This window comes from Phacochoerus africanus, chromosome 1 (assembly GCF_016906955.1).
Source record: "Phacochoerus africanus isolate WHEZ1 chromosome 1, ROS_Pafr_v1, whole genome shotgun sequence".
NCBI classification, from domain to species: domain Eukaryota; kingdom Metazoa; phylum Chordata; class Mammalia; order Artiodactyla; family Suidae; genus Phacochoerus; species Phacochoerus africanus.
This window is the reverse complement of record NC_062544.1, coordinates 82,748,705-82,776,417: the sequence shown is the minus strand read 5'-3', so window position 1 is coordinate 82,776,417 and position 27,713 is coordinate 82,748,705. Positions and strand designations below refer to the sequence as shown.

The window sequence follows — 27,713 nt, the reverse complement described above, 5'->3', positions numbered from 1 at the left end:
TTTCTCTTATTTTCAGTTTTTGGTGATTCTATTTTTTAAATTGAAATGTAGGTGATTGACAATGTCATGTTAGTTTCAGGGGTACAGCACAGTGATTCAGTTATATATTTTCTTTTTCAGATTCTTTTCCCCTATTAAGTCATTACAAAATATTGAGTACAGTTTTCTACACTGTACAGTAGGTTCTTTTTGGTTATCTATTATATATATAGTAGTGTGTATATATTAATTCCAACCTTCTAATTTATCCCTCCCACCTTCCCCTTTAGTAACTGTAAGTTTTTTTCTATTTTATTCTATTCTATTTTATTTTGAGTATGGTTGATTTTGAGTATTGTGTCAATTTCTGCTGTTCAGCATAGTGATCCAGTCATGTTATATGTACATTCTTTTTCTCATACTGTCTTCCAGCATGTTACTCCCCAAGAGACTGGATATAGTTCCCTGTGCTGTACAGTAGGACTTCATTGCTTATCCATTCTAAATGTAATAGTTTGCATCTGTCAACCCTAAACTTACCGTTTATCCTTTCTGCGTCTGTGGATCTGTTTTTGTTTTGTAAATAAGTTCATTTGTGTCATTTTTTTTTTTTTTAGGTTCCACATACAAATGTGGATAAGCGATATCATATGACATTTGTCTTTCTCTCCCTGGTTTACTTCACTTAGTATGATAGTTTCCAGGTTCATCCATATTGCTGCAAATGGCATTATTTCATAGATTTGAAATAAATTTTTAACTCGACCATTTCTTGTGTCTTGAATTCAGTTTTGAACTCACATGTTTTTGAACACTTGTGAAATAAGCAATGTTTTCAACCATCATTTTAGCCTATTGTTTTTATCCCCTAAAAGGCAGAAAGAAATAGACTACAGGTTGACTAGGCCAATTTTTAGAGAAATTCAGTGGCCCTAGGCAGCAGAAGGATTTTCCTACTCTTGAATGATTTAATACTTTTGTAATGCTATATGTAGTTTATCTAGATAGCCGTTGACAGTGGGCTGGTTCTCTGCTCAGCTGGGTCTTGTTTATTTTTGGTTTCCTAAACTTTCCGTCTCCTATGCCTTTTTATTTAATTTAAACCAGAGCTAAGCCTGTTCATAAGTTTAAAATCAAATTGGACTTGAAAGTGTAAGATGAAAAATATTTCCCTGCCCATTGTTTCCCAGCTCTTCAGGACCACTCATCTCTTGGGGCTGTTCCTTCTGGCATTATTTCCATTTTTCTAAAGAACATGCTTACTTTGCTGTTTCTTGGTTTTCAGTTTTTTATGTTTTTCTACTGATTTCTTGCAGTGAGAATGAGGAGTTTTCTTAACCGGTCCATCTCTTTCATACATTTCCTTACAATATACTTATTTTTCCCACTTTTGGTCAAATCAATTCATTGTTGAGATGATGACCAGTAAATATTATAGCTACCTAGCTTTTGTATTCCTTGAGTTATCCTCTTTGCCCACTGGTTGTGTTCTATGTGCCTATTATTTAACCATAAAGCTCTTTGACAAAACTGATAACCTCCCAGTATGTTCAAACATGTGAGGTTTATTTTTCTTAGGTTCCTCTTACCTGGGCCCTCTGTCCTTCTGCTCTAATCTAGGCTGATTGCTGTCTATGCCTCTGCACTATAATCTTTTGGGGGACAGATTTTGGAACAGCAGCCTCTTATTTTGAGAGCAAAGTGTGCAGACTGCCGTCTTTAATAGAATGCCTCTCCTATTTAATGCCTTGTAGTCTTGATGAATCCCTATATTTTTTACTGTTTTTCAGCAATCCCTATAGTTGTTTGCTCTTTTTTCTATTCATGCTTTGATTTTTGAAACTGAGATAAAATTTATTTATTTATTTTTATTTATTTTTAAAATTATTTAAAATTTTTTTTAATAGTTATTTCCCCAATACAGTTTTTTTTTTCTGCTGTACAGCATGGTGACCCAGTTACACATACATGTACACATTCTATTTTCACACATTATCATGCTCCATCATAAGTGACTAGACATAGTTCCCAGTGTTACACAGCAGGATCTCATTGCTAATCCATTCCAAAGGCAATAGTTTGTATCTGTTAACCCCAAGCTCCCCAACTACCCCACTCCCTCCCCCTCCCCCTTGACAACCACAAGTCTATTCTCCAAGTCCATGATTTTCTTTTCTGTGGAAAGGTTCCTTTGTGCCTTATATTAGATTCCAGATATAAGTGATATATGGTTTTTGTCTTTCTCTTTCTGACTTCACACAGTATGTCTCTAGTTCCATCCATGTTGCTGAAAATGGCATTATGTTATTCTTTTTTATGGATGAATAGTATTCCATTGTGTATATATACCACATCTTACTGATACAATCGTCTGTCGATGGACATTTGGGTTGTTTCCATGTCTTGGCTATTGTGAATAGTGCTGCAGTGAACATGGGGATGCACATGTCTTTTTTAAGGAAAGTTTTGTCTGAATGTATGCCCAAGAGTCAGGTTGCTGGGTCATATGGTAGTTCTATGTATAGTTTTCTGAGGTACCTCCATACTGTCTTCCATAGTGGTTGTACCAGCTTACATTCCCACCAACAGTTCAGGAGGGTTCTCTTTTCTCCACACTCCCTCCAGCATTTGTTCTTTGTGGATTTATTAATGATGGCTATTCTGACTGGTGTGAGGTGGTATCTTGTGGTAGTTTTGATTTGCCTTTGAAACTGATATAAAATTTATAACTGTTTGCAGATTCCAGGGTAAACTGGGTATATCCAAGAAGTCAGTGGTTTGCTAGTTAATCCAGTATTAGAGCAATGGTCATTAATACTGTGAGTCTCTAACTTACTGAATATCAGCCAGTATTATTGGAAGAATACAACTTACAGGGATGCTGAACTCCAAATTACAGCATCCATTGACCTTGGGAAAATATGGCTCATTATTGTCTATAAAATTAGAAATGCTGGCTTTTGCAAGATGCATAATAAAATGAAATTTTTTTTATGAAAGTGAATATTTATTTAGATTGAGAAATGAATTCACAGTGAGTTAAAAATTTTTTAAATTAACTGCCATAGAAATCACAAAATCCAAACATTATAGATCTATTAGGAGACTTGCTAACATATTTCTGTAGCACTTTTTCTTACGATTTTAGTTGCATACTCTTTGGTCATCTTGTTATGTGATAATGAGTTCGTAATATTTTATGTATAGAAAATAAAAAGACAACCCAGTCTCTTCTTTAGTGAGTTTAGTATTGATGATTTAGAAGCTTCTTTGGTCTCACACTTTTTTATTGGTCATTTTGTTTTATTTTATTTATTTATTTTTGTCTTTTTGCCATTTCTTGGGGCACTCTCATGGCATATGGAGGTTCCCAGGCTAGGGGGCCAATAGGAGCTGCAGCCACCGGCCTATGTCAGAGCCACAGCAACGCGGGATCCGATCCGCATCTGTGACCTACACCACAGCTCATGGCAACGCCGGATCCTTAACCCACTGAGCAAGGGCAGGGATCGAACCCGGGACCTCATGGTTCCTAGTCGGATTTGTTAATCACTGCGCCATGACAGGAACTCCTTTTTATTGGTAATTTTAATATGAATTATTAAGATTATTAAACTTGGGAGGTTGTCCCTGTGAACATTCCGTTTATATATGAGCTGTTACGATGGAAAAAAAATATTTCTGTTGACTGACTTCTGGCTTCCTATTTCTGATCCTTGCTTCTTGCCACTACCCACTGCCCACATTCTCCTGGTGCAAGGGTCATATCATGACATGACTTCTGGCCCTGCGTCTTTGTATTGTGATGCTGAGTGAGTTTGCACAATGGGTAGTAGGAGTTAAAATGAAATTCTTTTATTCTTTTATTTGCAAATTTGTTCTATTTTTTTTAGAATTATACACAAAAAATTGTGATGATGTAATGTGTCACAAAACAGAGATGGTTTAGCATCCGTTTATATTATGAGCTCATAGCATTACATCAGTGTTCTATAGATGCAAGTTCATATCCCAAGTTATTGTTGCAATGAATTCCATATCAGCATCTTTATTTTGTAATTCTTGAGAAGAAGAGTCAGTATCACATAATCTTGGGATCGATTTACTAGAAATAAACAAAAATGTTAATTTTGTAGCATGAAATGAAATTCTAAATAAGATTTTATTTACGTAAAAGATTGTACTGTGGCAAACAAATAAATTCACAGATTATTTTGACAAAAGGGAAAACTTTAATTTGTTAACCATAATAAAATTAAGAATATCACTAATTTTTAAATGTCTGCAGACTCATCACCCTCCTGCAATTATTTTCACATTTGTGTGTTTCCTTTATTAGTATAGCTACTGAGTTATTATAAATGTATACCTATTTTATTATTTTTTATTTTTTTAAAAATAGACTTTATCTTTTAGAGCAATTTTATGTTCACAGCGAAATTAAGCAGACAAAGATTTCCCACAGACCTCCTGTCCCTGACACATGCATATGCCCCATGTTGTCTGTATTCCCCACCAGAGTGGTACATGTATTATTATGACTGAGGAACATTAATACATATGATGTATACACCATTTTATATTCTGCTTTTCTGTGTTTCCAAATATTACTGTGATCACATTCTCACTCTGTTGAAGAAAAATGATTTACTAAACTATTCTTTTGTTGAACATTTAGGCCATTTCTACTTTTTTTAGGTATCATGGTCAGTGATATAAAGAAAAACTGCATTACAGGGTTTTTGTTTTGTTGTTGCTTTTTTTGCTGAAATGATTTCCTTAATATAAATGCATAGGCATGGGTACATTAGGAGGTTGGGATTAACATATACACACTATTATGCATAAAGCAGCTAAACAACAAGGACCTGTTGTGTAGCACAGGGAACTACATTCAGTATCTTAAAATAATAAGCCACAATGGAAAATAATCAGAAAAAAAAATGTATAACTGAATCACTTTACTGTATACCTGAAAATAACACAACATTGTAAATTAACTATACCTCAATTGAAAAAAAGGTAAAGAATGTATACACATGGTGTTACAGTGTAAAAGAGTCTGACCTTTGCTGTATAGAGCCATGTTGTTTTGTCAAGTGTTGCACTGTCAGTGTCACGAATGCGATGCGTAAATTAGGAAACATTTCACAATCTGTTTCAAAATTTCTAGCTTAATGCCTTTAAAAATTTAGTTCACATTTGTAAATCTAGAAATCAACTTTTGAAGAACAGAATGATTTAATAGTAGTGATTAATAGAAGTGCTTCCCATTTCGCTGAATTGTTTAAAAAACTCAAAAAGCACAAGTAATTGAGCCACATGATGATTCATTATGAGTTTAGGATTTCTTTTCTTTGCAAATCTGAGACTAATCAGCAACCTAGTCATCAATATGTGAGCAACATGAGAAAAATTGGTATTACCTTCATTTTTGGGAAATGTAACTTCTTTGTAGAAATGAAAATATTAATTTGAAGGAGAAATTAAATCAACTACCAGATAAATCATTCCCATAGCTCACCTTTTCCTTAGAGAGGTAGCTTAATGCTGTAAGAATCTGTAGGGTTTTAAAGCCAGTTTTCTGCTGTTTTCTTTGTGTGCTTTATGTGCCTTTGTCCCCATATGTCATGCTGTTGCTGTGACTCAGCATTCTGAGTTTCCTCATATGGAATAAGGGTCCTGAACTTCAGTGAGCATTTAGCCCACACCCTGAGGAATGGATGGGCTTTTAGGAACCTGTTATATAAAATGGGAGTTTGGGCTATTTATTTATTTATTTTTTTCTCTTGATTTATCAAATTTATTTTTAGAATATTTTACAATTACAAGAGATAGTTTTCATTTTTTTTCTTTTTTTATTACTCAAAAGAATTTTTTATGGCTTTTTGGCTTTTTGCCTTTTCTAGGGGCACTCTCACAGCATATGGAGGTTCCCAGGCTAGGGGTCTAATCGGAGCTGTAGCCACTGGCCATCACCAGAGTCACAGCAACGTGGGATCCGAGCCGTGTCTGTGACCTACACCACAGCTCACCACAACGCCGGATCCTTAACCCACTGAGCAAGGGCAGGGATCGAACCTGCAACCTCATGGTTCCTAGTCAGATTCGTTAACCACTGCACCACAACGGGAACTCCTCAAATGAATTTATCACATCTGTAATTGTATAATGATCATAACAATCCAATTTCACAGGATTTCCATCCCATAACCCAAGCACATCCCCCCACCCCCCAAACTGTCTCCTCCAGAGACCATAAGTTTTTTTCAATGTCTGTGAGTCAGCATCCATTCTGCAAAGAAGTTCAGTCTGTCCTTTTTTCAGATTCCACATGTCAGTGATAGCATTTGATGTTGGTGTCTCATTGTATGGCTGACTTCACTTAGCATGATAATTTCTAGGTCCATCCATGTTGCTAAAAATGCTGGTATTTTGTTCATTTTAATGGCTGAGTAAAATTCCATTGTGTGTATGTACCATTTCTTCTTGATCCACTCCTCTGTCAATGGACATTTAGGTTGTTTCCATGTCCTGGCTATTGCACATAGTGCTGCAATGAACATCAGAGTACATGTGTCTTTGCGAATTGTGGTTTTCTCTGGATAGATGCCCAGGAATGGGATTGCTGGATCGAATGGTAGTTCTATGTTTAGTTTTCTGAGGAATCTCCATCCTGTTTTCCACTTTTAAGTTTGATTAGGTCCCATTTATTGATTTTTGTTTTTGTTGTCCATGCTCTAAGAGGTGGATCTGAGAAGATGTTGCTGTCGTTTATGTCAGAGCATGTTTGGCCTGTGTTTTCCTCTAAGAGGTTTATAGTGTCTGGTCTTATATCTAGGTCTTTAATTCATTTGGAGTTTATTTGTGGGTATGGTGTTAGGGAGTGTTCTAATTTCATTCTTTTGCATGTGGTTGACAGGTTTTCCCAGCACCACTTATTGAACAAGCTGTCTTTTCTCTATTGTATATTCTTGCTTCCTTTGTCATAGATTAGTTGGCTGTAGGTGTGTGGGTTTAATTCTGAGCTTTCTGTCGTGTTCCACTGATCTATATTTCTGTCTTTGTGCCAGTACTATATGGTTTTGATGACTGTAGCTTTGTAGTATAGTCTGAAGTCTGGGAGCCTGATTCCTCCAGCTCCGTTTTTCTTTTTCAGGATGTCTTTGGCTATCCTGGGTCTTTTGTGCTTCCAAACAAACTTTAAAATATTTTGTTCAAGTTCTGTTAAAATTGTCCTTGGTAATTTGATAGGGATTGCATTGAATCTGTATATTGCCTTAGGTAGTATAGTCATTTGGATAACATTGCCTCTTCCAATCCAAGAGCATGGTATGTTTTTCCATCTATTTGTGTCGTCTTTGATTTCTCTCATCAGTGTCATAGTTTTCAGAGTACAGGTCTTTTTTCCCTTTAGCTAGGTTTACACCTAGGAATTTTATTCTTTTAGATGTGATGGTAGATGAGATTGCTTCCCTAATTTCTCTTTCTGATCTTTCATTGTTAGTGTGTAGAAATGCAGTTGATTTCTCTGTATTAGTTTTGTATCCTGCAACTTTGCCAAATTCATGGATGAACTCTAACAGTTTTCTGGTAGAGTCTTTAGGATTCTCTAGGTATAGTATCATGACATCTGCAAATAGTGATAGTTTTACTTTTCCCTTTCCAATTTGGATTCCTTTTATTTCTTTTACTTCTCTGATTGCCATGGCTAGGACTTCCCAAACTATGTTGACTTGTAGTGGCAAGAGCGGACATCCTTGTCTTGTTCCTGATGTCAGCGGGAATTCTTTCAGCTTTTCCCCATTGAGAATGATGTTTGCTGTGGATTTGTAATGTATGGCCTTTATTATGTTGAGGTAGCTTCTCTCTATGCCCACTTTCCGAAGGGTTTTTATCAAGAATGGGTGTTGGATTTTGTCAAAGGCTTTTTCCACATCTATTGGGAGGATCATATGGTTTTTATTCTTCACTTTGTTAATGTGGTGTATCACACTGATGGATTTGTGGATACTGAAGAACCCTTGCATCCCTGGGATAAATTCCACCTGATCACGATGTATAATCCTTTTAATGTATTGTTGGATGTGGTTTGCTAGTGTTTTGTTGAGGATTTTTGCGTCTGTGTTCATCAGTGAAATTGGCCTGTAGTTTTCTTTTTTTTATGGTATCTTTGTCTAGTTTTGGTATCAGGGTGATGGTGGCCTCATAGAATGAGTTTGGGAGTATCACTTCCTCTGCAATTTTTTGAAATAGTTTCAGAAGGATAGGTGTTAGCTCTTCTGCAAATGTTTGATAGAATTTGCCTGTGAAGCCATCTGGTCCTGGACTTTTGTTTGTTGGAAGTTTTTAAATCACAGTTTCAATTTCAGTTCTTGTGATTGGTCCATTCATCTTTCTATTTCATCTTGGTTTAGTCTTGGAAGATTGTACTTTTCTACGAATTTGTCCATTTCTTCTAGGTTTTCTGTTTTATTGGCATATAGTTGCATATAGTAGTATCTTATGATCATTTGTATTTCTGTGATGTCCGTTGTTAGTTCTCCTTTTACATTTCTAATTTTATTGATGTGAGTCCTCTCTCTTTTTCTTGATAAGTCTGGCTAAGGGTTTATCAATTTCGTTGATCTTTTCAAAGAACCAGTTTTTTGTTTGATTGATCTTTTCTATGGTTTTCTTTGTTTCTATTTCCTTGATTTTTTCTCTGATCTTTATGATTTCTTTCCTTACACTAACTTTAGGTCTTGTCTGTTCATTTCTTTCAAGCTGCTTTAGATGTAAAGTTGGCTTGTTTATTTGAGCTTCTTCTTGTTTCCTGAGGTGGGCTTGTATTGGTATAAACTTTCCTCTTAGAATGGCTTTTGCTGCATCCCATGGGTTTTGGAGTATCTTTGTTGTCATTTGCCTCTAGGTATTTTTTATTTTCCTCTTTGATTTCTTCAGTGATCCATTGGTTGTTTAGTAGCATGTTATTTAGTCTTCACGTGTTTGTGTTTTTTTGCAGTTTTTTTCTTGTTGTTGATCTCCCGTCATATAGGGTTGTGATCAGAAAAGATGCTTATTATTTCACTTTTCTAAAGTTACCGAGGTTGGATTTGTAGCCCAGGATGTGATCACTCTTAGAGAATGTTCCATGTGCACTTGAGAAGAATGTGTATTCTGTTGCTTTTGGATGGATTGTCATATAAATGTCTATTAAGTCCATCAGGTTTAATGCTTCATTCAGGGCCTGTGTTTCCTTATTGATTTTCTGTCTGGTTGATCTGTCTCTTGCTGTAAGTGGGGTGTTAAAGTCCCCTCCTATAATTGTGCTATTGTTGATTTGTCCTTTTAAGATTGTTATCAGTTGCCTTATATATTGTGGTGAACCTATGTTGGGTGCGTAGATATTTAAAATTGTTATATTGTCTTCTTGGATTGATCCTTTGATCATTAAGTAGTGACCTTACTTGTCCCTTAAAATATTCTTCATTTTAAAGTGTATTTTGTTTGATATGAGTATTTCTACTCCAGCTTTCTTTTGATTCCCGTTTGCATGAAATATTTTCTTCCATCCTCTCACTTTCAATTTGTGTGTGTCCCTAGAAGTGAAATGGGTCTCTTGAAGACAGCATATATATGGATCTTGTCTTTGTATCCATTCGGCCAGTCTCTGTCTTTTGGTTGGAGTTTTTATTCCATTAACATTTAAGGTAATTATTGATATGTATGTTCTTATTGCCATCTTATTAAGTGCTTTGGATTTGTTTTGGTTGCTCTTTTTTCTTTCCCTCTTCTCTTGTTCCCTCCTCTTGTGGTTTGATGACTATCTTTAGTGTTGTACTTGAGTTGATTTTTCTTTGTTTGTGTATCAATTGTAGATTTTTGGTTTGCAGGTATTCTGAAGTTTTGATATAACAGTCTAGATGTATATCAGATTGTTTTAAGTTGTTGTTCTCTTAATTGCAAGTTCATCTGCAGTGTCCTGCATTTGCACCCACCTCTTCTCATGATTTCTTATTTTGGTGGTATAATTGTGCATGGATGATTTCGTATCTTTACTGTATATATACCTTTCCTGGTGAGCCTTGTCATTTGTGGAATTTTTGTTTCCTGTTGCTGTCTTTTCTTTTCTGCCTAGAGACGTTCCTTCAGTATTTATTGTAAGGCTGGTTTAGTGTTGCTGAATTCTCTCAGCTTTTACTTATCTGTGAAGGTTTTGCTTTCTCCTTCAAATCTGAATGAGAGCCTTGCTGGGTAGAGTAATCTTGGTTGGAGGTTTTTTCCTTTCATCACGTTAAGTATATCATGCCACTCCCTTCTGGCCTGCAGAGTTTCTGCTTAAAAATCTGCAGAAAACCTTATTGGGGGTTCCCTTGTATGTTATTTGTTTCTTTTCCCTAGCTGCTTTCAATATGTTCTCTTTGTCTTTAATTTTGGTCAGTTTGATTAATATGTGTCTTTGTGTATTCCTCCTTGGGTTTATTTTATTTGGTACTCATTGTGCTTCCTGGATTTGAGTGAGTGGCTCCTTTCCCATGTTAGTGAAATTTTCAGCTATTATCTCTTAGAATATTTTTTCTCTCTGCTTCCCTCTCTCTTGTCTCTTTCTGGCACCCCTATAATACGGATGTTGTCCCAGAGTTCTCTGAGATTCTCTTCATTTGTTTTCAATCTTTTTTCTCTTTTCTGTTCTGCATCCGTAATTTCTACTAATCTGTCCTCCACCTCGCTTATTCGTTCTTCTGCCTCCTGTATTCTGCTGTTAGCTGCTTCTAGTGAAATTTTATTTCAGTTATTGTATTTTGCATCTCTTCTTGTTTAAGTTTTATATCTTATATCTCTTTGCTCAGTGTTTCCTGTAAGTTATCCATTTTTGCCTCCAGTTTATTTCCAATGTCTTGCATCATCTTTCCTGGAGGCTAAGAATCTCCTCCTTGCTTAGCTGATTTTCTGGGGTTTTTCCTTTCTCCCTCTTCTGAGTTATAGTTCTCTGTCTTTTCATTTTTATATGTTTTTGGTGTGGTGACCTTTTTACAGATAATAGGATTGTAGCCTCTCTTACTTCTGGTGTCTGCCCCCCTTGTGGCTGAAGTCTGTATGGGGGTTTGCTGTAGGCTTCCCGATGGGAGGGTCTGATGCCTGCCCACTGGTAGGTGAAGCTGATTCTCATCCCTTTGGTGGGTGGGGCTTAGTCTCTGGATGGGATTAGAGGCAGCTGTGTGCCTGAGGGGTCTTTAGGTAGCCTGTTTACTGAGGGGTGGGGCTGTGATCCCACCTGGATTGTTGTTTGCCCTGGGGCTTCTCAGCACTGACTGATGGGTGGGGCCGGATTTTCCCAAACAAGGCTACCTCCAGAGAAAGGCAGCTGCTGAATATCCAGAGGGTTTTGCTTTCAATGTCCCTCCCTCACAACAAGCCACATTCACCCCTGTTTTCCCAGGATGTCCTCCAAGAACTGTGGTCAGGTTTGACCCAGATTCCTGTGGAGACTTTGCTTTGCCCTGGGACCCAGTGCACGTGAAAGTCTGTGTGTGCCTTTTAAGAATGGGATCTCCATTTCCCCAGTCCCATGGAGCTCCTGTGCACAATCCCCACTGGCCCTCAATGCCAGATGCTCCAGGGGCTCTTTTCTCCCAGTGCCAGATCCCTACACTTGAGAGTTTGATGTGCGGCTGAGAACTCTCACTCCTGTAGGTGAGTCTCTGTGAACCAGTTACTTTCCAGTCTGTGGGGCTTTCCCACCCAGGAGGTATGGGGTTGTTTATAGCATGGGATCGCCCCTCCTACCTCTTGATGTGGCCTCCTCTTTTTCTTCTGGAGTAGGGTAATCTTTTTTAAGGTTTCCGGTCCATTTGTGTGGGGATTGCTCAGCCTTTAGTTGTGAATTTTGTTGTTTTTAGGAGAGAAGTTGAGCTTCAGTCCTTCTATTCTGCCATCTTAATCCCATCTCTGGGCTATTTAAACAAAGTATGTTTGCTTCCATCACTAGCTAAGATACTGGAAGGAGACTGGGAAAGACAGTAAGAATATGGTTTTGCATTTTCCCAAACAATTAAGTGGGACCCCTCCCCCTATTTCTTCTCCAAAACCGTATCCTAAGAAGACTAAGTACAGACAGTCAAATCTTTTTTTCTTTCTCTTACAGCTTTCAAGTGACATCTTGCAGGGAAGCCTGCCTTCAATAGGAACAGTAAAAATGCCAGATGAGCTAAATAAGTTTTATTTGTTTTGACAGGGTGTGCATGGAGAACCTGGTGAATGGGGTTACCAAGGAGAGCATGGGTTTCCAGGCTCACAGGTTGTATTGTTGAACTTGCTTTTAGTGCTAAGGAATATTTGTTTGAAACTGTAACTTAGAATCTTTGATAGGGTCTTTAGAAGGGTCTTAGTTGCCTCCCTTTTAGGGCCTCCCAATGCAAATTTTTAATTTTTTGTCTTTTTGTCTATTTAAGGCCACACCCACGGCATAGGGAGTTCCCAGTCTAGGGGTGCAGTCGGATCTGTAGCTGCTGGCCTATGCCACAGCCACAGCAATGCAGGATCCGAGCCGCATCTTCAACCTACACCACAGCTCATGGCAATGCTGGATCTTTAACCCACTGAGCAAGGCCAGGGATTGAACCTGCATCCTCATGGACACTAGTTGGGTTTGTTAATCACTGAGCCATGTTGGAACTACTGAACACAAATTTTTCGGTCTCTCTTATGGGAAGGTTAAACCCTGATAGCTAATTTTACTGAGCTCTTATTATATCCTAGATTCAGCCCCAAACACTTGTATTAGCTCATTTAATCTTTCAATGGGGATTTTTGTTTTGTTTTGTTTTGTTTTTGGCTTCACCTGTGACATGAGGAAGCTCTTGGGCCAGGGATTGAACCATATCAAGAGCAGTGAGCCAAGCCATAGCAGTGACAATGCTGGATCCTTAACTTTTAGGCCACCAGGGAACTCCAGTGGTGAAGTTTTATTACCCTCATTTTATAATGGATAAATGTAGGAGGACAGAGAGGTTAGGTAAATTGGCCATGCTCACGTAATAATAGAGACGGGATTCAAACTCAGGCAGTCTGGTTATAAAATCTATGTCCTTAATTATTGCCTCTGAAGCTGTGTATGCAAATTACTCAAATAGTATTTAATTCATTAAAATTGAATTCAGTTTGGCAGAAAACACCAGCAAAATATTATTGAGTATCTAGCATACACAGGGTGCTTTGCAAATAGGCCTGCGTCCTTTGGAGCATTAAGGCAAGGTTCTTGCCCTGAAGGAGTTTGGTCCAATTATAAACTATTGGGTGATAATGGGGAAATTAAACTTCTAATGTGTTCTTCTGAAATCTGAGCATAACCCAAATCTGTCATTTTTGTAAACCCTTCTGGAGCACTTCCTACATTTTTCTTTTTTTAAAAGCCAAGTTGTTTCCAAGGATCCTCAAGGGGAGAAACTTTAAAACAACAAGTGTTACTAACACATTGAAATATTCCCTATAATTTTAAAAATCTTTTGCCTGTCAGATGGTCATTTGAGAAGGTTTCTTCTGTTTTTCATCTTGATGAAAAACATGTACACAAATGGGTCATCAAAGTGTAATTAGAGATTTGTATTTATTTTATGATAGAAAATAGTATCTGAACCTAGGGACAGCAACTCGAGTTGTTTTTGGCTTTCTTTTTAATCACTGGCTTGATTCAAATGTGGACCCCCCCCCCCCACTTTTGTGTCTTGGTCTTCTTTTTACAATTCATTTTGTTGTCTGGCTGAATGTACAGGTCATGTTGTAAATCATGAGCATGATAATTGATAAAATCTCCCCTTGGGTTTCACCTTCCCACTGAGGTGTGGGTATGATGGTCTGTTTAAACAGATGATTACAATTCCTTGCTCAGGAGTATAGAAGGCAGGATCAATGCTTCTAATAGCTCCTAATAGGAAAGGATTTCTCAGAAAAGCTGGAGCAAATTAAAGTGTCAAAAATCACTAGAGGAAAATAAATTGGGGAGAACATGAACAACTCCCTACCAGTGTGCCTTAATCTCACTGAGATTAAGCCACTTAAATATGTTTGGGTTCTTGATAATACCAGAGTGCAAACGCAGGTCCTTAGCCTTGGTGTAGATAAGGAAAAGGTTGATTTTTTTCAAAGGAGATCAATATCCCTACAGCTCCTCTAATTCCTCTTTAAGGATTTAAAATTGGTTGGGTACATTAAAATATAAAAGCAGTTCTCAAACTTTAGTGTTCATCAGATTTAACAGGTGAGGTGGTTAAAAATATAAATACTGAGGACTCACATTTTGGGCTTCAGATGGAAGGAATTTGGAGTGAATAAGCTGGGGGTACTTTACAGGGCAGAGGCTGCTTGATTCAAGTGTGATGAATGAGAAAGTGATGAACATTTGTGCTTCCATTGGCGTCTAAGATGATTTTGCAGTTACATGGAAAATAGCTCTATAAAAATTGGTTGAAGTTTAATTTCATCTGTGGACCAGGGACAGAGAGGAAGGCAAGGACCACCAGGAACTTCTGGAGAAAAAGGCTTAGTTGGTGCCCAGGTAGGTTGGCAAAGTAACACTCAGGTAGGTTGACAAATTAACAGCTTCAACACAGCTGCTCATTACCAATGTCTTGTTCATGTGCCTGCATGTTTCTGGACAAATAACATTTGATCTGTGGGTATCAGGGATTTCTACAAATAGTTGATTTGAGGCAATAGATATAATTGCCAGCCATGTACCCCTTCTGATGAAGGTATATTGTGGAAATGTAGTGATGAAAAAGTAGTAGTATCAAAGGGGCATAAATGACTGGTTTATATAAACTATGTATATATGTATATAAAGTCTATGCCTGTACAAACATATAAGGAAGTGTTACTTAAAACTACCCCAGTTTTATATACATGAGGATACTGATGCTCAAAGGAATTAAATAATCTTTCATCTGGATAGTAAGTGGCTGAGCTTAAGCTGGTCTAGTGCCTCCCTCACTCACTATCCCAAGGGTTACAGAACGGTCAGTTCAGATTGAGATGGATGATCAGGAGTGGCTTCCTACAAGGAGCATTTGAGATCGTTTAAAAAATCTGAGTAGAAAAATTTAAGCCAAGAATTAGAGTATCCAGAGATTCAAAATATCAGCTCTGAGATGGCCTAAGCCATTTGTCTCTTAGAGGAGAAAAGTCTAGCCCTGTAACTGATAGTATCATTTTCATTCTTACTTCATCATATTTTCTACTTAGAGAAAGTAGAAGTCCAGGCATCTGTCCTCCTAATCTTTTAATCAGATGGTGTTTTTCTGTCTTTCTTTTTCTTTTTGGCTGTACCGGAGCATGTGGAAGTTCCTAGGCCAGAGATTGAACCTGAGCCATAGCAGAGACCCCAGCCATAGCAGCGACAACACTAGATCCTACATCTGCCTTTTTTCCCTCTAGTAGACAGGTGATTCCTCCAATTATCCTGGTTGTGGTAGATATGGCCTCTTGCCCAAAACATCTTGCTCCCTACACCAGCCTCCAGCTCAGTGGTTAAATGTGTACATTACACACTTTGGAGGATAAAATTAATTGTATGAAACATTAGAGATGATTTGGGCCCTTATTACAGGGGAATCCCGGGCCTCGAGGGCCAAAAGGTTCAAAAGGAAAAGATGGACCAAGAGGAATGAAGGTAAATGTCAAAAAATGTTCTTCCTTGACTGCAACTTGGGTTCTCGTGAATATTTCTTCAGTATCTCCTTAGACAGTCATTTCCACCATGAGTAGCTGATGGGTTGGTGATGATATTGACTGTTCATTACCTTATGGTGGGATAGATGGATGCAGAGAAGAAAATACATTTAGACAGATACATAGAAAGTTGGATAGATAGATGGTCACATGTATCAGTAGAAAAGGTACATCAGTAGATAAACCTATGGACTCACCAAACATATAGATTCCCACACTTAAACCTAAAAAAAGATGTAGCGATATAAATTCTGTAATTGGTGCTGCACACCTGGTTTTGTTAACTTTCAGAACCAAAGTCTTTACTATATTTGTTACTTATCTGGATTTAACCAAGTCTAGAAGATCATATTGACCTTAGGCTATAGGATGATGCTAATAGGACTTGAAAAATCCTGCAGATCTCTAAGGAAAATGACATAAAATTGCATAAATTCATAGTGGAAAATTATTATTCCGATATTTACCTTTTATTATGAAAGGGAGAGCTTGGTGATGCAGGAGAAAGAGGACTGCTGGGTCGACAAGGACCAAGAGGGCAACCTGTAAGTCTAGTTTCTCTGTTTTGGACTCCTGATTGAATTTCTTTTTATTTGTTCTTGTTCCAGACAAAGTTTGAATATTGTTTTATTTTTTTATTTTTAAAAAATTTTAAAAGAATCTTTTTTCTATTATAGTTGATTTATGATGTTCTGTCAATTTATTTTTTTCTCTGTTGCTGGCATCATGCTAAGTGCTTTCCATGCATAATCCCTCTTAACATTTCCCAAAACCATGCTGTGTAGGAGATATTGTTATCCGTTAGCACATGAGGAAGCTGAAACTTTATGGAGGTTGAGTAACTTGGCCAAGGTCACTCATTTAACCAGTGTTGGAAGTGAATAAAAATTCAGGTCTGTCTGGGTGTACATCATATGCATGACATTGCCTCTATCCCAGTCTCCCTTATCCCCAAATTTGTCTTTATCCCTAGAGATTTTCCAATTCTAGAACTTCTTCCACTGTTACTTTATCCTACAAAGAAAGCAAGTTTAGACCCAGGCAACTCTGTATAGAGATTCGGCTCCTACAACAAAAGTAGCATCTTGCTGAGGTCAGTATATTGCCCTGGAGGGGGTTAACAATACACACACAGACACACACACACAAAGACACACATAGACACACACACACACACACGGACACACGTGCATGCACTTAATCTCATGGTCTTTTAAAGTTTTAACCCTTATCCCCTCCTTGTCCTATGAAGGTTAGTCTAGTGTTTATCCTGGAAAGGTAGGCTAAACCTCCACCAAGCCCCTTCTGCCTCCTCCACCTCCTTGCACTGCTGATTTATCCAAGGGTTCAAATAATATTACTGACCAAGTGTTGATCTGGATGACTCTACTATTCATTGTGTATTATTTTCTTAGGGTCTTTCTGGTCCAGATGGATATGGACATCCAGGAAGAAAAGGAACAAAGGTGAGTGTTACCTTATAGAGTATTCTCAACTAAGGACTACCATGTTTACTTGACTTCACCAGGAGAGTTACTACTGTGCACCATGTGACATAGATAACCATGGGTTTGTTTTTTAAACCTTCCCCCACTCAACATCCAGCACACACCACTTCCCTGGTTTTCATGGCTACTCATTTCTGGATCTTCTGAATGTTCTTGAGCTCTAAATGTTGAAAGACTCAAGACTCTATCCTCATATTTATGCATTTTTCCAGTCTCATGGCATCAAGGGCCATCCATCCTATGGTCTCCAGTTTATTTCTGTGGCCTGAACCAATCTCTTAAGCTTCAGATGTGTTCCCAGTTGTTTATCACATAGATACCTGAAAGTTGGCATGTCCCAAAACAACTTTTTTCTTCCTATTCCTTTGTATTTCTGTCTTTTATTATCAAAAAATTCAAACATGTCTACAAGTAGGGAGGCTAATGTAATGACACCTTCCATGTACTCATCACCTAGCTCAAACAATGAAAAACCCTTGGCCAGTTTTATTTTATTTTATTTCTAGTCCCACTCACTTATCCCTCACCCCCCTAATTATTTTGAAGCAAATCCCAGATACCATATATTTCATGCATAAATATTTCAGCCTGCATCTCTAAAAATAAAAATATAACCATCACACCTAAGAATGAGCAACAGTTTTTTTTTTAGTTCTGCATGTGTGCCATATGGAAGTTCCCAGACTAGGGATTGAATAGGAGCTACAGCTGTTGGCCTATACTATAGCCATAGCAGTGTGGGATCTGAGCTGAGTCTGAGACATACACTGCAGCTCATGGCAAAGCTGGATCCCTGACCCACTGAGCGGGGCCAGGGATTGCACCCACATCCTCATGGATACTATTTGAACTTGTATCCTCTGCACTACAACAGGAACTCCTGATTCTTTAATATCATCAAACCTCCATTCAGTCAAAACTGAGTCCCTTGACAACTTGCCCTTCCTCCAGCCTTCCCTATCTAAGGGAGTGGAGATTCCATCCTACCAGTTACTCAAGATAGATGCTGGTTCCACCTTTAATAAGTTTCTTTATCTCACCTCCTACATTTAATCCATCAACAAATAATGATGGTTCCATCTTCAAAATATATCCAGCATTTCATCATATCTCCCCACGGCCACTTCTGCCCTCTGGGCCAAGTCAACATGATTTATCACCTGGATTACTGTCATAGCCACCTAGCTCTGCCCCCTGCTTCTGTCCTCATCTAGTTATCTCTCCTTCAAGGAACCAGAGCCACATTTTTAAACACAAAGTGTGTTCCTTTACTCAAAGCCCAGCTGTGGCTCCCGATGTGAGTTAACCCCACTGTTAACATGGCCCCTCTGTGAACTCTCTGACTTCATCTCTTCCCCCTCATTCTGCTGCAGTGTTCCTCACACATGGTGCACCTTCAGACCCTTGTTTAGGATTTTCCCACACTCTTTTCTAGGATGCTTCCTCAATTCATGCTGGTCTTTACCCAGATGCCACCTTTATGAAATGGTTTTGCCTGGCTCCCTTATATGAAATAATTTCCCCCATGTCACTCTTTATTCCTTAATCCCTTTTCTGGAATAGCATTGATCTTTTCAGCAGATTGATCTATCTATTAGATTGCATGTCTCTTCCTCACTGGAGGTAAGTTCCTTTATAGCAGGGTCTTTGTTCTGTTCACCACTGAATTCCTGGTGTCTGGAGATGTGCCTGGCACACAGTGCGTGCTAATACACTTGTTGAATGAATATGTGCTTTGTAGTATGTGTTTGATCTGGCAATGAGCACCTGCTTCCCAAGAGTCAGCTTGGGGCCCTTCCCTTGATTTCCATTGTATCAGATCTCTGGTTATTTAAACCAATAGATAAAAATGCTTAAGAATGAAGTTTCAGGGAGTTCCTGTCATGGCTCAGAGGAAATGAATCCGACTAGGAACTATGAGGTTGGGGTTCGATCCCTGGCCTTGCTCAGTGGGTTGAGGATCCAGCCTTGCTGTGAGCTGTGGTATAGGTCACAGACGTGGCTCGGATCTGGCATTGCTATGGCTCTGGTGTAGGCAAGCAGCTACAGCTCCGATTAGACCCCTAGCCTGGGGACCTCCATATGCCATGGGTGCGTCCCTAAAAAGACAAAAGACAAAAAAAAAAAGAAAAGAAAGTTTCAGGAGTTCCCATTGTGGCTCAGTGGGTTAAGAACTCAACTAGTATCCATGAGGATGTGGGTTTGATCCCTGGTCTCCTGGTCTCGCTGAGTGGGTTAAAGGATCCAGTGTTGCCGTGAGCTGTGGTGTAGGTCACAGATGCAGCTTGGATCTGGTGTTGCTGTGGCTCTGGCATAGGCCTGCAGCTGCAGCTCCAATTTGATCTCTAGCCCTGGAATTTACATATGCTGCAGGCACAGCCCTAAAAAAAAAAAAAAAAAAAAAAAAAAAAGAAGAAAATTCCATTACAAAATATATCAAGGAGGGGAGAAGAATTTGTAAAAATCATTTGCAAGTTGTTTCGCATTGAATTATAGAAATAAAACATGGCCACTTGGGAATAGCTGAAGATAACTTTTGTGATAATTGATTTTTCTAGCACCTGTTTTGAATCTGTTTCCTCAAAATTAACATTTCTTCTTTTTTCCTCAAGGAATGTCAAAGAAAGACTTGATCACATGACACTAAATGAGACCTTATCTCATTTCTGACACTAGGGTGACCCTGGATTTCCTGGCTACCCTGGTGCACAAGTAAGAAGTTAACTTTTTTGGGAATTCCTGTTGTGGTGCAACAGAAACGAATCTGACTAAGAACCATGAAGTCGTGGGTTCGATCCCTGGCCTCACACAGTGGGTTAAGGATCCAGCATTGCTGTGAGCTGTGATGTAGGTTTCAGACGTGGCTCAGATCTAGTGTTGCTGTGGCTCTGGTGTAGACCGGCAGCTACAGCTCTGACTGGACCCCTAGCCTGGGAACCTCCACATGCCGCAGGTGTGGCCTTAAAAAGACCAAAACAAAACAAAAAAAGAAGTTATCTTTTTGGGCTTGATAGCTGGTATGTAGCATGTGTCATTTGTTTTTGTTTATATTCTTTACAATCAAGGTTGTACTTTTGATTCTCTTAAGGGAGAAGATGGTGACCCAGGCCACCCAGGAGAGAAGGGGGCAAAGGGAACCAGAGGGAAGAGGGTAAGAACCAAAGGAATTTCCCCAAATCTATAGAGGCCTATATCATGACATTCTATTCAGAGGAGGATATTTCCACTGGGCTAATGAACTTCTTGGCTGGAGACCCATGTCCTCCTCAGAATATACTGTGCTTGGTTACTCCCCACTTAACCCCACTGTCATTTATCTTCTGAATGCAAATGCAGCTCACCAAACCATAACAACAGAAAATTCGAGTTGGAGTTTGTTAGGCAACATCAGCCTTTTAAAGAACAAGTTTAGGGGCACATCTGTCTTTGGTAAATCTAGACATCATTTAGAATTGATTTTGAAATGAATTGATTTTGAATTGAAATTGAAGTGATTTGAAATGGAATAGTTTAGCTACAGGTCAAACATTCCTATTTATTTGAGATTCTTCCAGGCTTTTACTTTGAGTCTGTTCTAGGACTAGACTCTCAAGAATGTGGCTACCATCTTGGGGAGCTTCATGTTTTTACTGTGCTTTATAGAATCTACCATTAAAACCCCAATCCTTCAGTTCGAAAGACTCAGTGGAAGAGCCATAATCACTGGCAGCTCTTTTTAAAAAGAGTAACTGTGGATTCCTAAAACCTTGGTAGTGTTTAGCTGATAGGCATTAGAGAGCAAGGCGTCATGGGAAAAGAAGGTGGACTAGTGTTCAATGTAGAAAGGAGGAACAGAAACAGAATATGTATTTTCTGTGCACCCAGTAATTGGCATTTTCATACACTGGCAAGGACATAAAGAAAAACTTGGTGTATGCCCAACTTAGCTTGCTGCTGGCTAATATTACCTTACTTGGCTAAACTTCTCTCTCGTTTAAAATTTAAAAAAGACAAAGCATCGATTACATGCAGATAATGCTGTGTCAGTTCAAATACACATAAGATGATCAGTGAGTCCATGGTTACCATAGACCCTTTCAGAAGACCAGAAGGTAATAAAGGAGCTTTTCCTTTTCCTGACACCTGGTCCTACATCCTTTTAGTTATATGATCTGGAGCCATAGCTGAGTATTGAGACATGCTTTAAGGCTGTTTGGAAGTGTGTATTTATTTGGAAGTGTGTGTTTTTGTGTATGCATACATGTTGGCTGGGGTTAGGTATGTGGATGGGGACTTAGATAGTTTTCACATAGAGACCTCACCCCCTCTAGTCTCTCTGTCTCACTCTACTGATCACGGTTCATAAACTAACTGGTCCAGAGCAGACTTACTGGACCTCAGATGTAATGACATCTTGGAATCTCAAAGTGGGTCTGTTGGTTTCAATCAAGTTGTGTTCAAGGGGAAAGCTTATTCCTTTGGTTTGGTCATTTTCAGGGTAATGCCGGACTTCCTGGATTTGCTGGAACTCCCGGTGACCCAGGCCCTCCAGGACCAGTGGTAACATGGACCCTTCTCCTTTCTTTTATTTTCAACTTTTGTGTAAAAATGAATAAGGATTTTATTAGAAGCATCTCTAAGATATGAACCCTTAAAATGTACAGGAGGAGCTATATGGCGAATGAGCCAAATTTGCTTTAGAGAACATTAGCTTCAGATCCTTATACAGTATAGTATTTATTACCTATAGATATTTTGGCTTGAACATGGGGAAGATACTAGAGTGGCTGGAGATTTATTAATTTTTTTATTTATTGAAGTATGGTTGATGTACAGTGTTGTATGGAGGTTTATGAATCTGTCTAGATACATAAAGCAATTCAAAAAACTTGCTGGAGGGTGAATTTCTCAGTGTAAACAAGATGAACAACAACATTTATGCAAAAAACAGAAAGAAATTCTAACCAAATATGATGTTTATATAATCTTATCTGAACAGATAATGTTGCAAGCCCACAAATATCTGTAAAATTCCCTGGAAGTTCATTTGGTATGAACGGAAGAAAAGACTTGAGACAGTTGTTACTTTGCCCCATCCTTTGTCCTAAGTGGTGAGGCCTTATCTGTTAAGGATGTTTCAGTGAGTGGGCCATAGAATCAGGTGGTTTCATGGTAGTTTAGGGTTTATGGGAGAGGTGCACAACAATCTTAAAAGTAGAATTAAAAAACTTAAAAGTAGAAGGACTACCCATGCCCATTTTACAGATGCAGAAGCAAAGGCTGAAGAGATTATAGAGAGCTGCCATAAATTGCAAATAACTACTTTGTAGAGTCTAAATAAGAACAAAGATCTCCAGACTCCCACAAGTGGCTGGAGTCAGGTGGATCTGTTGTAAAGGGCTCCCAGAAAGACTTGTGTAACACTTGGAAATAGATAAAGTGGTGGTGGATGGCCTGAGAAGAAGGGATAGGGGAGCCCTGGGATCTTCTTTAGAACTGCCTAAAAGTGGTCCTGGGATCTTAAATGGCCTTTCCTTAAATCTGTTTCCCCAAGAGATTGGACATAGTTCCCTGTGCTGTACAGTATGACTTCATTGCTTGTTCATTCTAAATGTTAACTATTTGCATCTGCTAACCACAAACTCCCTGTCCTTTTATGTAGCATCTCTCTGGCATCATTGACTCTGAGGGCTGGGACACAGCTCCTAGAATCTCCTAGACACTCTGACCTCCTTCTTTAAGGAGTCAGACTTCACTCCAGACCCAGGAGTGAGGGAGAAGGTGGTCTACATACCATGGTGAACCTTTGTAAACTCTCTTGCCAACTCTTCAGAATAATATGTTGGACTTCCAGAATCTTGCATTTTAAACCCATTTCTGTTCTTTCTAGGGCATCAAGGGCCCCAAAGGTTTGGTAGATATGACGGTAGGTGAAAATTTATTTTTCATGTTTTTAAAGTTCTCTTTTATTTCTTCAGACATATAGAACATTGTTATTTTATATTCTCTATCTGATTATTCCAATATCTGAAATGGCTACAGAATCTTCTTAAAATTTTTTAAAAATTATAGTTGATTTACAATGTTCTGCTTCTGCTGGGGTGAAGATTTTAATTCTAAACTTTATTATTTTTCAAAACACAAAGCTTGTCACTTTCACAAACTAGAAATGTGTAAAGATTCTTTAGTTTCTCCTTGAAAGTTTTCTTAATACTTAAAGTTTGTAGACATTGCTCTGGTAGGTTATAAGCAAATTAGAGGAGTAGAATAATATTGAAAATATTATTTAAGTATTTTAAAGAGTAGAATAATGTTTTAAATCTGGATTTTTTTTTTGAGTTGGCATGAAAGGTAAGGCTTTGAAGCTACCACCCCTCTGCAAAAAAAAAAGCCTTTTTGTGAAGTTTAAAAATTACTTATAAAGTATTTATAAGCTAACACATAGTAGAGTACAGGTCACTGTGCTATATGGCACACCTGAAAACAATCTCAATTTTATGACAATTTTTCATCTCCCAAGTACAGAAATGCTATGAGGGGGGTGGGGAGGGACATGGGGCAGCTGAGGAGTGGGAAGTGATGGGATTGAGGGAAGAACAGAACAGAGGAAGGATCAGAGGAATGGAGCAGAATTCTAAGGGAGGTGTTAGGGGTAGGATGTCTTGGAATTTTAAAGAAATCTTACAGGAATTGGTAAGAGATCAAAAAATTGAGGGCATTTCTCTGCCTTCTGTGCTGACATTTCTGGAATTAAACTTTATTAAAATCAGATATGATTCCATTGTTTGATGAGACAGATTTTTTAAAAAATATTCTCCTTGTCTATGTATCTCTAATAATATGGGCACTATATTGTATATCAAATATTTTAAAATATCCACTGGATTCAGAAATGTAACTTTTGGATAGTTTCATTAGTTCTTAACACCTTTTGGGTTTTTCGTTGTGGATTAAAAAGCTTCAGATAGGCGTGATCACATCCATATGACATTTCTAAGTCATGAGGGTGAGGAGGAATACATTTCAAATTAAATGCTCTTTCCATCTTTCTAACAGCTTTGTGAAATCATCAGTCTTGCTCGAGAAAACTGCCGTAAGTTGTTTGGGAAAAGGAGCCAGTGGTGTGAAGTGAGGATGGATCATATTGGGGATATGAGTCTCCTAGGGATTTGACTGAGGTTTGGGAGGTGCTATGGTCCATCAGGAAAGGCTCTTATAATTTAATATATTCAGCTCATTACCCCCCTGGGTAAGTAATCTTCCCCATTATGGTTTCAGAAATGAAGTGGACAAAAGAGAAAACAGTATGGAAGTTCCTTAAACAAGCTAAAAATAGAGTTACCATATCCCATTTCCTGAGCATAGAGCTGGAGAAAACTATAATTTAAAAAGGTACATGCACCCCAATGTTCATAGTAATACTATTTACAAAGCCAAAATATGGAAGCAAACTAAGTGTCCATCGACAAATGAGTGGATAAATAAGATGTGGTTTGTGTATACAAAGGAATACTACTCAGCCATACAAAAGATGAAATAATGCCATTTGTAGCAATATGGATGGACAGAGAGATTATCATACTAAGTGAAATAAGTCAGAGAAAGACAAATATCATATGATATCACTTATATGTGGAATCTATGAAAATGATACAAATGAACTTATTTATGAAACAAATAGATTTATAGACATAGACAACACACTTATGGTTACCAAAGGGAATTGATGGTGGAGGGGTAATTTAGGAGGTTGGGATTACTTTATCCATACTGCTATATATGAAATGGAAAACAAACAAGGCCCCCTACTGTACAGCATGGGGAAATATACTCAGTATTTTGTAATAATTTATAAAGGAAAATAATCTGAAAAAGAATATGTGTTTATATGTGTGTATATTAAATTGAATCACTTTGATGTACACCTGAAACTAACACTACATTATAAATCAACTATATTTCAATAAAATAATTAAAAAAAGGGATGAAGTGGATGAAAGGTATGCCATCTCAACAATGAAGAAAAATTCCACTACCTGGAGTTCCTGTCATGGCGCAGTGGAAATGAATCTGACTAGGAACCATGAGGTTGCAGGTTCAATCCCTGGCCTCACTCAGTGGGTTAAGGATCTGGCATTGCCTTGAGTTATGGTGTAGGTCACAGACACCGCTCAGATCCTGAGTTGCTATGGGCGGTGGTTGTGGCTGGCAGCTGTAGCTCTGATTCCACCCCTCCATATGCCTTGGGTGTGGCCGTTAAAAAAAAGCACACACACAAAAAAGAAAAATTCCACTACACTATGGCATCTTGTGCAATGCCATGATAATTGCACACCTGGGTGTTTGCATCTTGGTGCATCTTACCACAAAACAGGCAAAGGAAATCTCTGTTCTTTTATTTCATCCATTTAAACAAGAGTAATCAACAGTGAGCCTTTAGTAAGAAATATGTCCTTTTAAACTAACATTTATATTTTAAAAATGGAACTATGAGTCATCAAACGTTAAGTAATGCTTTGTTACATTCCCAGTTTGGAATTTATTGACTGTCTTCAACATACTCCAGGACACTTGCATCTTAATGCGTACACTTTTCTCCACTTACTGGCAATAGGGAGAGAACACTAACTTGGCAAACTGCTTAGTTTGGGTTTTCCCTACAATCATTCTGTCCCATGAGATGCTAATTCTCCTCTGTCCTGTCCGTTCCCATCCATTTGCTCTTCAGGGAGATTCTGGGATCCTTTTCCCTAGAAATCATAAATAATAGTACCATCATCTTGACCACCAAGGAAAAGAGTTCAGAGTTGACTGTATAAAAAATTGAACCTATTTTATATACAAGAGCACCATGAAATAAAAAACAAACAAAAAAATGGGAAAAATATATGCGATATGAGCAGTGAAACCAGGAGAAGACCCTGACTTCCTTACTCTATCGTGTGGAAATATATAAAATCACTGCTACTCAATCATTTTCATCCACAAACACAGATATTTCATATTTGCTAAACCTAGGAGTTCCCATTGTGGCTCAGTGGTTAATGAACCTGACTAGTATCCATGAGGATGCAGGTTCAATCCTTGGCCTCACTCAGTGGGTTAAGGATCCAGTGTTGCCGTGAACTGTGGTGTAGGTTGCAGACATGGCTCAGATCTGGCATTGCTGTGGCTGTGGCGTAGGCAGGCGGCTGCAGCTCTTCATTCAACCCCTAGCCTGGGAACCTCCTAAAAAGCAAAATAAAAATAAAAAAAATAAAACAAAAATCTATACAAAATGAAGAGGCAGAGAAATATGACTCAGATAAGGGAGCAAGAAAAACACCCCAGAAAAACGGTTAAGAGATCTGGTAATTACCAAGCTCCATGAAAAAGACTGGTGACAGTAAAGATGATTCAAGATCTTGGAAATAAACTAGAGGCAAAGACTGATAAATTACAAGAAAAGCTGAGCAAAGAAATAAGAAGATTTAAGGATTAAGCAAGCAGAGATGCAAAATACAATAACTGAAATAAAAACTTGCTAAATGTAAATGTACAGAACTCTATTAGACTAAAAATGCCCCAAAGACATGAATGGAAGATTCAGCAAAGAAAAAATACAAATGAACAATAAACCTGGAAAAATGTTTGATCTCACAAGAAGTCAAAAAATAAAATTAAGGAGTCCCGTCGTGGCTCAGTGGTTAACAAATCTGATTTGGAACCATGAGGTTGCGGGTTTGATCCCTGGCCTCGCTCAGTGAGTAAAAGAGCCTGTGTTGCTGTTAGCTGTGGTGTAGGTCGAAGATGCAGTTCAGATCCTGCATTGCTGTGGCTCTGGCGTAGGCTGGCAGCTACAGCTCTGATTGGACTCCTAGCCTGGGAACCTCTATGTGCCGTGGGTGCGGCCCTAGGGAAGACAAAAATAAAATTAAGATACCATTTTTTTAAAATAAAAAAAATCCCTATCCAAAGTTCACAACCTTTCGGAAGAACCATTTGGCAATATCTTTCCAAAGCCATGACTGTAGAGACTTATATGGGGCTGTAATTGGACAGATACACAGGGATACATGCTCACGTAGTCTCATTTCAAAGGGACGTTGGTGGAAGAAATCACAAGACCACCGTAGTAGACCAGGTGAGATTATTCTGAATTAATTGATGGAAAGAATAGAAGTCCATCACATACTAAGTGAAAAAAAGATTCAGAATAGAACATATCCTAAACTTTGTCTTATAAAATAAAACAAAATTTTTTCTTGAAAATATATTACTTGTGTATATACACTTATACATATATATGTAGTATGTCATTAATTAATGTTAATAAATTTGTATATATTAAAATGTTCATGTTGATATATAATGTTAGTATGTTTATTATGTTATATATATTAATATAATTTATATATTAATATGTATTGACAGTAATATACTTACATATTACTACAGTCTATTAATATGACCACATATTAATACATCAATATTCTTTATACAGTATATTAATATGCTATTAATAATATTAATTATATTAATATCATTGATATGGTTTAT

At 38.0% G+C, this 27,713-nt stretch overlaps 1 protein-coding gene across 7 annotated transcripts in view; it reads left to right on the top strand.

Moving 5' to 3' along the window:
- Positions 1–27,713, top strand: part of LOC125120356 (collagen alpha-4(VI) chain-like) — a 134,040-nt gene that overhangs the window by 81,277 nt on the left and 25,050 nt on the right. For 6 of the 7 annotated variants that reach the window (XR_007133309.1, XM_047768449.1, XM_047768419.1 and 3 more), the window contains exons 22-31: positions 12,197–12,259; positions 14,453–14,515; positions 15,566–15,628; positions 16,170–16,232; positions 17,103–17,153; positions 19,872–19,907; positions 20,284–20,346; positions 21,672–21,734; positions 23,065–23,100; positions 24,231–24,267. Coding sequence is in view for 6 of the 7 variants with exons in the window: in XM_047768449.1 (XP_047624405.1) it covers positions 12,197–12,259; positions 14,453–14,515; positions 15,566–15,628; positions 16,170–16,232; positions 17,103–17,153; positions 19,872–19,907; positions 20,284–20,346; positions 21,672–21,734; positions 23,065–23,100; positions 24,231–24,267 (538 nt within the window). In the remaining variant the exon portion in view is untranslated. The remainder of the gene's footprint in view (positions 1–12,196; positions 12,260–14,452; positions 14,516–15,565; positions 15,629–16,169; positions 16,233–17,102; positions 17,154–19,871; positions 19,908–20,283; positions 20,347–21,671; positions 21,735–23,064; positions 23,101–24,230; positions 24,268–27,713) is intronic. The other variant, XM_047768426.1, reaches the window with a different exon arrangement.